At 40.8% G+C, this 13,383-nt stretch overlaps 1 protein-coding gene across 4 annotated transcripts in view; it reads left to right on the top strand.

Moving 5' to 3' along the window:
• PLAG1 (PLAG1 zinc finger) overlaps positions 1-12,331 on the top strand; it is a 52,179-nt gene extending 39,848 nt beyond the window's left edge. For 2 of the 4 annotated variants that reach the window (XM_039702932.1, XM_039702933.1), the window contains exons 2-4: positions 1,353-1,452; positions 5,200-5,558; positions 6,153-12,331. In XM_039702932.1, the coding sequence (XP_039558866.1) occupies positions 5,317-5,558; positions 6,153-7,416 (1,506 nt within the window). In that variant the 5' untranslated portion in view covers positions 1,353-1,452; positions 5,200-5,316 and the 3' untranslated portion in view covers positions 7,417-12,331. The remainder of the gene's footprint in view (positions 1-1,352; positions 1,453-5,199; positions 5,559-6,152) is intronic. The other 2 variants (XM_039702934.1, XM_039702935.1) reach the window with 2 other exon arrangements.
• Positions 12,332-13,383: the final 1,052 nt, after the last annotated feature.

The raw sequence follows: 13,383 nt of genomic DNA on the forward strand, positions 1-13,383 counted from the left end.
ACACTTAACCATAGTACTACCTCAGTAGAAACATCTGGGGAATGAAACTCTTCCTTTGTGATAGTGGAAGATGTTGAGATGGGCATTGCAGGGGAATGGATTTATAAGGGTCTTGCTGGGAGAGGAGGTAAGGAGTCATCATCATTTTCTCCCTTAAGATTATTTGGGAACCCTAAAAAGTGGAGGTGAGGGTTGTGCTCATTAGTTGAAAACAAAACTTTTTATTTGAGTACTGGAGCTGTTTCTGTCTCCTGCCTGTAAGTACAGAGCCCCACATAAATGTTCCTCAGCCATCAGAGAGCTTCAGTCGGTTGTTCTGAAGCGCTTCTGACACTACTAGGTGTTTAGGGACACCTGTCTGCTCACATTCACACTCACCAACAGAGGTTGCTGGGGCTGTGCAGAGCTGAACTCGGTATCAAAAGGAAGAATGATTTTGGAATGAATGGGAAGCCAGAAGGGAAAATGTTGTGTGTGTGGGGGAAACATTACATTACTACAGGGCTCCTGCCAAGCAGCTTCAGCCTGCTGTGGGGTATGTACAGGGCTTTGCCCTTACACATCTGGAAGAATTGGGCAGGATAAACCTCCCCATACAATGAGGCACTGAACATGTTTTCTGTGTATACCTGTGTCATCCAGGAGGCCTTCTAGCAAGACAAGGAAGACCTGCTGCAAATTTGCAAAAGGATGATGGCAGAGGAAAGGGAGATACAAGGGAAATTCCAAAAAGGCCCTCTCAGTTTGCTCAGGCATACCTAGACTTGCCCTCCTTTGAGATTTACCTGTAGCATGTTCATCATTAAGAGGTTTTATTATTTTTTTTAAATTAATTTTATTTTCCTTTGCAGGTCACCTTTTAAGCTGCTATTTCCTGTATAATTAAGCAGAATGAAGGCATTAGGTTCTAGTAAAGTTGGGCCTAATCCAGAATCTTCTCTTATTCAGTCCTTTCTGAGTAAGAAACTCAAGTCTGGGCCCAGCATTTCACATGTTTTGCTGTTACATCTAAATTATTTGTGGTCTGTGGATTTTTATTTTTTTTTAACTATATGAAAACTCCTTTGCTACTTTTGTCTAATTTTATCTCTTTATGTGTCACTGTCCAGCATAGCATTAGTTGAAATTATGTAAGTATACTGCAAATTGAAGTGCATAATTGCTACTGATAATGCAAGAATGATTCCTACAGTTTATGATTAACAGTATATAATGTTCTGTGCATGGGGTGGATCTGTCCCTTTTAACTTTTCCTTTCTGATTCTTTCCAATCCCTGGTCTTGCCGCATCACAGCCTTTATGAATGTGCTGGTTTTGCTGGAGTCTAGTCCATTGTTCCTTTTGTTTTTCAGACCAGTAAAAATGGGAAGTACTGGATTCTGGTTTCCTCCAAGAAGAGTCAGCGGAACTGGTTAAGACCAAAATCTGAGGACTTTAGTGGGCAAACATCAGGTGTGCATTGAACAGAGGCTGCTTTAATCCTCTTTAAGTATATGCTTCTTTAAAAATAGTATTTTATTATAAGCTTTTCTGTAATGTGTTTGTTATATTTGATACTGCATATAATCATTCATCCTGCAGTTGTGAAAGCACCAGTAAGAATGTGGATTTTAAGTGATAATATGTTGAGACACAAGCAGGCAATATTACTCATAAAATTCTTTCAGCTGGTCTTTGGAAAATTTAATATTTGAGGATCGGTGGTTTTTTTAAAGTTTTATCTCCATTGCTCAGTCTATATATCCACACCCCAAAAAAAGGAAAAAAAGTGGTTATTTGCTATTCAGAGATCAATACTGACATTCTTAATTGCCTCACCTATTGAGAAGTGATACTGAGATAGTAGTGCATACGTGTTTTTTAATAAAACTGTCATTGTCAAAGATTGGATCCACACTATATTTGTTCTAGTGGTGCATTTTTAAGGACACTTAAACGCAGTTCAAAGTCAGCTTAATTAGTTTTGATTGTAGAGGAACAAAACCCAAATTTTTTTGTCCCTGTGAATGTTCTGACTGGTACAGCAGCTAGGTTACCTGTAATTTTGGAGAAGACAACAGTGATCTTATATTGGCCTGAATATAGGATGGTCTTCAGCCTGAGGTGTGATCTTTGCATTGAGAAAAGGAGTGAGAAGTTGTCAGATGTTGTTAAGCTTAATATGCTGTTTCATAACAAAGGCTGCTATCGCATCAGATTCACCCTTCTGCATGGCTTCCTATCCTGCATCTCCCCAGCCTGATGCATGTTCAGTTCCTTCCCACCCACCCCAGTGTTACCAGCTCACCCCTATCCTCATGTCCTTAGATATTCCCAACACCTATGCAGCAGTACCTGAGCCTCTCTAGCCCTACATCCCCATCCTGGCTCTGTCCATCTCCCTCCCTGTGGTGGCTCACCCTCCTTCCCTGCATCTTTCCTGCTGTCCCTGCTTCTCTTGTCACTGTCTGGGCACTGACTCCACTTGCTGCTGAGCTGAAGTAGCACCACCCTCGTGCAGCAGACTGTGGAGGCTGGTCCCTTGCCTTTTCTGCTAATCCTGCCTTCCCTGTCTCAGGCTAGGTATGGATTTGGCAGGGGGACCAGGGGGCTGGATCCCTTGTACCCCACTGGGGCCGTAAGTGTGCCCTGGCCATGCAGTGAGGGCTGTGACTGCTGTGCTCTCAGCTCTGTGTGGTGGGTCTCCTGCAGGTGCTTGTGTATATAAAAGTACCCTGTGCAAGTGTAGGACAGGTTGGATTTTTCTTCTCCCCCCTGAACTTCATTTGTCAGGAGAGATTAGACTGAAACAAAATTTCGTTCTACATTCAGGCCAATACTGAGGACCACACTGAAGACCAGTGTGTTCATTAACAGAACAAAATTAATTTTATTACCAGATTCTGATTAAAGCCTATATTAAAAAAATACCTTTCAATCCACAGATATATTGCAACTTTGATGTGAATCAGACTCTCCTTTTGATTACATTGGTGGCTTCATTGAAGTCTTTGGAACTGGTCTTCATGTATTTTTACTGAAGAAAATTACCGCTCTTATATCTCCAAACACCTGTTCCTTATGAACTAGAATTAGTGAACTAGATTGTTGATTATGAGACAGAAAATAAGATTAAGCTGATACTTTGAAGACCTGTGCATTTTCTCACTCATGGAGCTGATGTCTCCAGGCTTCATCCCACGAGTGGGAATGAGTTTAAGACAAATCTGAAATCAAGAGAGTCCTTAAAGAAATGCTTTTTCTTTCACTAAGTATTTATAAAAGCAGTTACGGGAATAAGGTGGTCTTGCAAAGCTGCTCGGTTAAAGGAGGTAGCATAGTTTAACCTGTCATTCAGGACTTCAGGGTTGAAAGGAAGCAGATTTCCATCTTGGTGTACCAGTAGTTCTCCTCTAAAGACAAGGGAAAATGGGGAGGAGGGAGGAGAAGGCTTAGACAAAGACATACTCTGTATAAACATTTCAAATGGAGGTCTCAAGTCTGAGGATTTCTTATAATGCAGACATTAAAGAGGCACTTCCCCTTCCTCTCCCTGCTTCTCCTGTCCTGCCATGCATTGAGGAAAACACAGGCTTTCCTTCCTTCTCGCTTTCTTCCAGGACCATGCTGGGGCACTTGCAAGGACCATGTAGTTTTCCCTCCAGCACACCTGGGTGCTGCTCTCCACTCCTCTCTGGAGCAGTTGGCTGCCTCCATCTCTGCTGAGCCTCAGCAGGGGTGAGAGGACAGCTATGGCTGGGGCTGCCTCCCAGCTTCCCTCCCTGCCAGCAGGGAAGAGCCCGAGAGCCCAGTTTGTTTTCCAGGGAGGCGGCGTTGGGCTGGAGCAGCTGCAGCCGGGTGGTGCCTGTCCGGCTCCAGCTGCCCAGCTCCACCTGTCCCAGCAGCTGCGGCTCCCCCGGCCCTGCTGCCAGGGCTGTGGCGCTGCCCGGCCGCCGAGCCTGGCCCGGCCACTGCCCGGCCCCGGTGCCGCCCGGCCCGGCCGCCTCTCGCGCAGCTGCCCCAGCAGAGACCGGAGGGGACAGCAGCTGCCAGCCGTGACACCGGGGCTGGGGGTGGGTGGTGGCACTTCCAAGGGAGAAAGGCTAAATTTTGGGAGAAAGGCCCTCAAAAACACTTGCATTGAGTGCTGTCTTGCTGTCCTCCTTGTCCCTGCTGCTGCGGACCTCACGCTCCACCCTTCCCACTCTGGCTAGCGCAGGATTTTGGTATCTGTAGTAGCAGTTGTGCGCCAAGCTGTCATCAACCCCTGACAAAAGAGGGCTGTTGAGTGCCCTGTGGTGGCAGGTGCCCAGTTGCCACTATATGATACCAGATGACAAATCGAAAACTTCTCACCCGCAAGTTAGACACAAGGATCACGTCACGCACTTCCTGACAGTGAAAGCCTCCGGTTTAGTTGACATTTTGCTATGCCACAGGGGCAGGACTTGGAGCCTCCATCCTGAGCTAGCCTGAGTCTGAGTGCTTACAGCCTTCGTGTCTCACAGGGTAGTGTGAGCAGCCTGGGGGTTTCTAGCACTGGGCTGATAAAACCCTGATCTATCTAATCTAACCCTAATCCGTGGGACTTATGCCATTCATAGATCAAGTCTCTGCTAGCAGAGGGTGAGTTTACAGGAGAATTTCACCTGGTGTTAGGCATCATTGGCAGTGCATGCATTTTCCCAGAGTAGATGCGTAGATGTGCAGTAATCTCGGGGAGGGAGGTATATCCAAAAGGGAACATGAGCTTTGTCCTCCATAGTGTCTGCATGGGTACTGCTGTGTTTTCAAACATTTTGAGGCTTCCAGGCTTTGACGGTTGTGTGTGTGTGTGTGTGTGTGTGTGTGTGGGGATGTCTGTGCAAACACCACAGGCGCGGCTGTGATTCCTTTGAAATCAGAAGCGACCAAAAGGTGCCTGGGTAGGTCGGCCTGTGCCTGATGCCTCCCTTAATCTGACAGAAACTCTGCTGTTTTCCATCAGTGCTTGAGGGGAAAGTTGTGAGGTGTGATTTCAGGGCATATGTGGATCTGTTCATCCTGAGCAATGCATTTTAAGAGTTGCAGCAAATAGTATAAAGAAACCTGTAGGTATTACGTTAGACCAGCTGAACCTAACTTTATTTTTAAGTTTTATTCAGAAGCATCACATAGCAAGTAAACTTCAAAATCTAAGTTTAGTTACAAACTAGTTGTTTCTTATTTTTTTTTTTCCAGTCCCCTTTTGCTTTCTTTTACGACCACATGAAACTTGAGAAGCCATCTAAAGCTAAATCATTTAGTGGAGTTGGGCAATTCCCAAGTGTCCAACAAGAAGGCCTGGTTTAGGCTGCGATGGCCACTGTCATTCCTGGTGATTTGTCAGAAGTAAGAGATACCCAGAAAGTCCCTTCAGGGAAACGTAAGCGTGGTGAAACCAAACCAAGAAAAAACTTTCCTTGCCAACTGTGTGACAAGGCCTTTAACAGTGTTGAGAAATTAAAGGTTCACTCATACTCTCACACAGGAGAGAGGCCCTACAAGTGCACACAACAAGACTGCACCAAGGCCTTTGTTTCTAAGTACAAATTACTAAGGTATTAAACTCTATTTATCTTTCAGATTATATTATCTATTTTATGTTGGCCGTGTTAAGCCGTGTAAAAGTATATATTTCTGTACGCCTTCAGCTGATTGCAGAGAGGATGTGTTAATTAAAGTAGCTATTGGATTGTTTCTAGAATTCTAAATTACCTAAGTTTGCAAGCTAATGTCTTTGATTTTGTTTCTTAATTTGTTTTCTGCTTTTGTTTTCTGTTTGTTTGTTTTTGTTTTGTTTGTTTTGTTTTTAATGAGCATAGAATTTTCACTTGTATAAGGAATTGTCACAAGAAAAAGAGTATGGACTGAAAGTTCTTTGGCTATGGACTTTTACATGAGTACTTTCATACTTGCCCATATACCCCTGTTACCGTAGCTAAGACCCACCAAAACTAAAGTGTCAATTTAAGAGAAATGGCTCGCGTTTTGCAATATTTAAATTTGTCAAACTGTCTTTGTAGTGTCATGCTTTCAGTTAAAAGGTTCTGTTGCAAAGCAGCCCTTAGTGTAGTATTTAGCTGCCATTAAAAAATGAGCACGTGTGTTTTTTGATCAAAATAATTACTTACAGAATATATCTGTGTTTAAAGGCATATGGCTACTCATTCTCCTGAGAAAACCCACAAGTGTAATTATTGTGAGAAAATGTTTCACCGAAAAGATCACCTAAAGAATCACCTACATACACACAATCCCAACAAAGAGGCCTTTAAGTGTGAAGAATGTGGAAAGAACTACAATACCAAGCTTGGGTTCAAACGTCACCTGGCTTTGCATGCTGCAACAAGTGGTGACCTCACCTGTAAGGTATGTTTGCAGACTTTTGAAAGCACAGGAGTGCTGCTGGAGCACCTAAAAACTCATGCAGGCAAGTCATCGGGTGGAGTGAAGGAGAAAAAGCACCAGTGTGAACACTGTGATCGTCGGTTCTACACCCGAAAGGATGTCCGCAGACACATGGTAGTGCACACTGGAAGAAAGGACTTCCTCTGTCAGTACTGTGCACAGAGATTTGGGCGGAAGGATCACCTCACGCGCCACATGAAGAAAAGTCACAACCAAGAACTTCTGAAGGTCAAAACAGAGCCAATGGACCTTCTAGATCCCTTTACCTGCAATGTTTCTGTGCCTATTAAGGATGAGCTGCTTCCAGTGATGTCTTTACCTTCCAGTGAACTGACATCAAAGCCATTTACAAACACTTTGCAATTAAATCTCTACAACACTCAGATTCAGTCCATGCAGAGTTCTGCATCTGCACACCAAATGGTTGCCACATCGTTACCATTGGGAATGCCTTGTCCAATAGATATGGAGTCTGTCCACCCTTCTCACCAGCTATCGTTGAAATACCCGCTCGGTACTACCTCATACTCAATTTCTATGCCTGAAAAAGAACAGCCATTGAAAGGGGAAATTGAAAGTTACTTAATGGAGTTGCAAAGTGGTATGCCTTCTTCATCCCAGGATTCTCAAGCATCTTCATCAAAACTAGGGCTGGATCCACAAGTAGGGCCACTAGATGATGGGTCTGGGGAAGTTTCCCTTTCCAAGGGCTCCGTTCCTATTAGTGAACCTCTAAATGCCCCATCATTGGACTTTTCTCAGCTGTTCAACTTCATACCTGTAAATGGCCCTCCCTATAATCCTTCTGTTTCAGTGGGAAACCTCGGGATGAGTTATACGCAAGAGGAGGCACATTCTTCTATGACTCAGCTCCCACCACAAACCCAGGATCCACAAGATCCCAGCAATAGTATAGGTCTTGGGTCTCTGCACTCATTGTCAGCAGCTTTCACAAGCAGTCTAAGCACAACCACCACCCTACCACGATTTCATCAAGCTTTCCAATAGGATGTACAAAGCTGGCTTGTTAACTGTCTATTTGTAGAAATGCCTTAGGTGACCATTTTTAACTTAGTGCCTACTATAAGACATTATAAATTCTCCGCTTTTGTACAGTACCAATCTCATGAAGCCAGTAAGAAATTTAAATTAACTTTTTTTAAATGTTTTGAAAGTGTTTATTCTCAGCTGTGTTTACTTTGGTTTGTTGTTTTTTTTAAACAGTCTCATTGTATTGTTTTCATTTTCACTGCCAATTTACACATTCAAAATGTTCAGTAGAAAGTCATCCCAAGCAAACTCGCAACACTCATCCCGTTTTTAAAACTTTTTCAACCATACCAGCTATTCTGTTTTATTGATGTCAGTGGTAGAACTGCCACTTTTACCTTTTAATATATTTTACTATTTGCAAATAATCCATTTAAAATATGTATCACAAGGATTCCTGAGATTTGGGGAAAAATTATCCAGTCTGTTTCCAAACAAATCCTCTTCCCAAATGGTGACACATCTGACCTGTTCTATAATGACAAATCTAAATTTTTTAAATGAATATAGAATTCAGATTTTTCTGAAAACTTGTGTGTGTATATATAGAAGTCGATATATACACATGTACATATATATAGCATTTTGACTTGTATTGAAGTCATTATAAAAGTTTTTAAGAATTTTGCCATTTTCTGGCTTAAATTTTGGTGGCCTGTTATGGATAACAGAAGAAAAAAAATTAGTGTAATTCTCTAAAATTAGGGCTGAACAGAATTTCGACAGAGAATCTCTGATTGCCTAAATGACAGATGTTTCAAGTTGAATTTGAAACTGTTGTGCTTTCGTGACTCTGGTATAGGGAAACAGGCAAAAGTAATGGCTGATCTTGAAATATAAAAGTGTTGTAATGTAGTAATGCAGAATATTTTGTCGCAGTTTTTGTTTTAATTCTTAACTTGCTGGTTTTTTTCTCTTTAGTAGCATAGAAAGAGTACTGCATAGGAACCTTCCAGTAGTGTGTTCACGTCTGTAGGCGTCAGTCTTCTCCCCGCTGCCACCGCCAAAGGGTGGATCAAGTCCAGCCAGAAAGTGTGTACCTATTTTCAGTTCAAAACTAGTGTGCAGTCAGAAAGTGAATGTAAATTTGCAGCTACCAGTTTGTTTTGTTTTGTTTTGTTTTTATTGGAGTGATCTTTTCAGTTGTGTTACATGGTGTGTTATGTCCTCCTAAGCAACAAGTTAGATGTTAATCACACTTTCTACACCTGGGTACTTGGTTAGGGACTTTTTGCCCATTGCCAAGATTTAAAGACAGGACTCTTAGGAGTGAAGTAAAAGCATATTGCTTACACCACTTTTACCTAATGCAATATATATTCTATCCCCCAACCCCTAATAACCAAAAGAGGAAAAAAACCCTAAAAAAACAACCAACCCTGTGATGCATAAAAGCAAACTAGATTTGCTGCAATTCAACAGTAACATTATTTTCCTTGTCATTTTCGTACAAGGAATTAAAAAATGGAAATCGAGTACATTAGTATCTCTCAAACAATAATGAGAATTCAAGGTTTTAAGTGGTTAAACTAAATATACTTCACAGAAACAAAAGTTGCTCCCATTTAAGGAGCTCATGCTCCGGATGTTTTATCAGTAGCTCCTACTGGTTTTTTTTAATGCTAGGAGCAATATGCAGGTGTAGTTTTACTATTTTATACATATGTGTATTTAAATTTTATTACTGAAAAATAACATTTTTATAAATGTGTTTATGTTCCAAAGGCATTAAAATAAGGATGTATTAATAAGGAAAATACCTTTTGAAATTCTGCAAACTACTCCTAGATTTTGGTTTTAGGAGCACGTTATCTCAAAGTGGGCGTTTAGCTCTGCTTCACGACTGCTTCCTCTGGTTTCTGTGAAACAGATTGCTCGCTTGCTTACATCTTTAGTTGAATGACTTGTTCAATATTGCTTTTTTTTCCATTCACCTTTCTAAAGGAAAGAAAAACACAGATGAACAGAGCACAAGCTGAATGCAACCGAACGTAGCTCTAGTTTACATGAACGACCATAACGCATCTAAAAAACTTGGATTTATTCTCAAGCCTTTTAATCTGAGATGAAGATAAATGGACTTAATTCCTCCAGTGGGTTATGCCAAGCATCTGCAACTCTCCCTGCCGCAGAGGAAAGCTGCAGGTGCTTGGCATCCTGCAGCTGGCCCAGCAGTGTGGCCGGGCAGCGCTGCCCTTCCTGGGCAGCCTGTGGCAGACAAATTTCCAGTCTGGAGCCGCTTGTTATCAGCCCCAGCTGCTGAAAGACTTAATAAAAACCAAAACCCACAGACACTTTGCCAACACCTGTTTCTTAGTGCATAGCCAGAACCCTTACTACCTTGTTTGTGCCTTAGCTTCCTGAAAAGGGATTGACATTTCACTTGGAGTTAGATATACATTTCACTTGAGAAATAGAGACCTCAGACAAGATATTGAACCTCATTCAGTCAGGGTTTCAGTGGGTGACTGCACCCAGAGTGTTTGCAGCTGAACTAGGATGTAGGGTAACATGGAAGCAGACCCTTTAAGCAATACCAACACCACCAGAGTGCTTTTGAGCATCGCTTAGGCAGAGTCAATATTGGCCACAACTAAACCATCAGTTTTTAAACCCTGTTTTCTTGATTTCCCATGGATTCTTGGTGGGAGGGGGGAGGGCTGGCTGATTGTGCACCACTCTTTGTGCAACTTCTAAACTTCTAGTAAGGTTGTTTTGTTGTTGGTTTTGGTTTTTTTTTAATATATATATTTTTGTGTACTTGTTGCTTGTGCTTTATTTAGTAGTAAATTGTGGAATAGAGTGATTTATTGTTAATTTGGCAGTAGCGGTTTTTAAAAACCATATACTGACTGAAACATGAGCCAGAGCTGATTGCTTTATTAAGCTAATAATGAATGTTAAGAGTACATATTTTCAGGATCATTTGCCTAGTGAGCTAAACTTGTATTATAGGCCAATATTTTTTAAAATAAAGCTTGGTCAACCTCTATGTTACACATATTACAAGATATAGCACTTTCAAAAAGAAAACCTAAACCTTTTAAGAAAATTTCTTACAGGTTATGCTTTTTATTATAAAACCTTTTATTATAATTTGTTTCAAGTGCCATTAGATTACATATATGTAGGCCTTTGGTATAATGCTTTGTGTACAAAATGGTAGACATTGTAATTTTAAACAGGTACATTTTTACAGTGTTTTCTTATCAATTTGCTATATTGCACAGAACCAGTGTGTCTTTCTTAAGGGTTTTACAATGGTTTTTACTAGGTTTACATGTTTCAAACTACACTGTCTTCTACTGCCATTTTGAATACCAGTCAAAAACAATTAGGAGTTCATCCTCACCATTTGCAAACTGTCTTCTGGAGTTCTTGATGGTAAACTTTGTCAAAAATATTTAACATGCAGTATTTGATGCAGTTTTTTTTTTATCACATCCTATCATCGCTATGCTGCTGTCTGAAGTTAACTTTGGGCCTGATCCTGCATCCGTAAATGCTATGGGGATCCTGCATCCTTTGTTATGTCTGTCTCATACACTGGTTTAGCAGCTTCTCCTGTATTCTTCTCAGTCTATAGATAAGCCTCTGAAATATATGTACTTATCTGGTATATAGTAAACCATTATAGGCTTAGCTGCCCGTCCTGCTTCCCCGCAGTGTACATTTTAAACCTCAGCTTACTTAGCATCATGCTCAACTTACACGTAATGCCACAGTAGTTCAAAATGTGTTTGGGTAGTCCCAAAGCTTTTATGCAATAAGGGTGTCTTACTTTTGTTGGAAGGCAGTGTCTTTTGATAACAGTTATCTAGCCCTGGAAGTGACACAGAACTATTGCTAATCATATGTAAACACTTTTCAGTATAAGCTTCAGTGGTACAGTTGAACCAGAGTGAATGTTTATCTCCTCAGAAACACTCCTGCAATATTGTTATATTGGATCATGCTGCTAATGTAACTTGGGATACAACTCCTCTCATGGTGCTACAAACCTCCCTGTCTCATTCAGATGTATTTTTACCCATAGAAAAAAAGGACTATACTAGACCTATAGTTGTATGATATATTTTTATACTGTGACTTAATTTGTCATTAATGAACTTTTGTGCAACACCACAATGTATTCATATGCACTTGCAAAAGTAAAATTTTGGACATGCAAATTTAAACGCTGACAAGCCCAGCTCTTCTGTTCACAAAAATAGGTGACTGCTAGTTAATGTTAAATGTTGGCTTTTTATATGGTGTGGAGTGAAGAACATACTATATGTTACTAAAAGCCTTAGACAAAAACTGGGAAGAGTATATTGGTGAATGATGTCACATCCAAACCTGACTCGGATTGCTGAAATTATATTTTTAGCTAGTGGGAAAATTGTTTGGACTTGTATGCTAAAATGTTTTTAATGATAAAAGTTTTGAGTCAAAAAAATAGAGGAAAAAAAAAAGAACACAAAACCCTGCATTCCAGACTGAATTTGTATATGTTTCTTGCATTTAAAATTTGCTATCCTGTGATATGGGAAATCGAGTTGCTTATCATGTATATGTACTTTAAAATGTATTCACAAACTACTGTTGTATTTGTATAAAATATAGACAAAAAGATTGCATATATATTTTTGTGTATAAGCTCTGTAAAATAGCAATCACGTTATGAAGCTGCAGCAGAACTTCATTTTAAACATTCACATCCAAAGAAACAGACTATTTATTGTCCACATACCCTGATTATAAAATATACCTTGCTGCTATTAAACAATAGTGCTGCAGCTTCTTGTGGCCTACAGTGTTATGTTTGCTGTACAAAAATATGTGAACTCCACAAAATATATCAATAAAATTACAGAATGGTTTTAGTTAATGAATAACTTATGCCTGGCATTTCAATAGATAATCTTGATCTGCATGTTTGGGATTGCAAGAAGTAATTACAGAGTCTGTCCAGTTTTGCTGGGAGTAGTTTGCAAAGGCATAACTGTCTTTATAATTTGTGGCTGGTAAAATGTCAGTTTTCAGAAAATCTTAAGGCACAAACACCTGCAAATCTTGATCTGCATGTTTGGGATTGCAAGAAGTAATTACAGAGTCCGTCCAGTTTTGCTGGGAGTAGTTTGCAAAGGCATAGCTGTCTTTATAATTTATGGCTGGAAAAATGTAAGTTTTTCAGAAAATCTTAAGGCATAAATACCTGCGTTTCATGATTTCACCAAGGAACAAATGGGATGATGCTACTGTGTCTGTGACAAGACAGATCTGAACTGAAGGAAGCAATTGAGTTTGCCATCAAATTGCACTTTGAAACACTGTGAGACACTGCAAGGTAAGTATAGGTGTCCATAGTGGGACCATTACTTTGGGACACCTTTAGGTGATTCCCCATCATTGCAGATCAATGCAAGTATCATACATCGTTTGCTGTAGTTTGCAGGAGAGACTTTAAAGGTGTGCCATGTGCTAGACACAGTATTGTGGGATGTCTCTGCAGTATGTCCAGGAGAAACTCAGTTGCTTTGATCCCATAGATGTCTGGCTGGCTGTGGCACTGACATCTGCAGAAGCCAGGCTAATGCTTGGGGAGGAGGTGCCTCGGAGCCAGACAAGCAGCCTGCACACAACTGCAGAAAGTAACTTCTGCTCATTCCACACAGGTGTTCCCTAGCATAGACTGTTTGCCAGAAAAGTAAAATTTCACATTAGCATTTCACATTTCATTGCTTTTCAGAACATATTTTGTTAACATCTTTTGCATTGTCTGGGTTTTCCTGCTTTTGAGTTCCTCTCTCTTCCAAATCTTGGCTTTTTAAGTTCCTTGCTATAACCCACTTGGAGAGAAGTGACTGTTAGAGTTGGTGGCTTTCGCCTTCTCCACGTGCAGACATCTTTCCTTTCTTGTGATCCCTACCCCACTCCTCT

The sequence above is a fragment of the Passer montanus genome, unplaced genomic scaffold (assembly GCF_014805655.1).
Source record: "Passer montanus isolate IOZ18808 unplaced genomic scaffold, ASM1480565v1 scaffold16, whole genome shotgun sequence".
In the NCBI taxonomy this organism is placed as follows: Eukaryota; Metazoa; Chordata; class Aves; order Passeriformes; family Passeridae; genus Passer; species Passer montanus.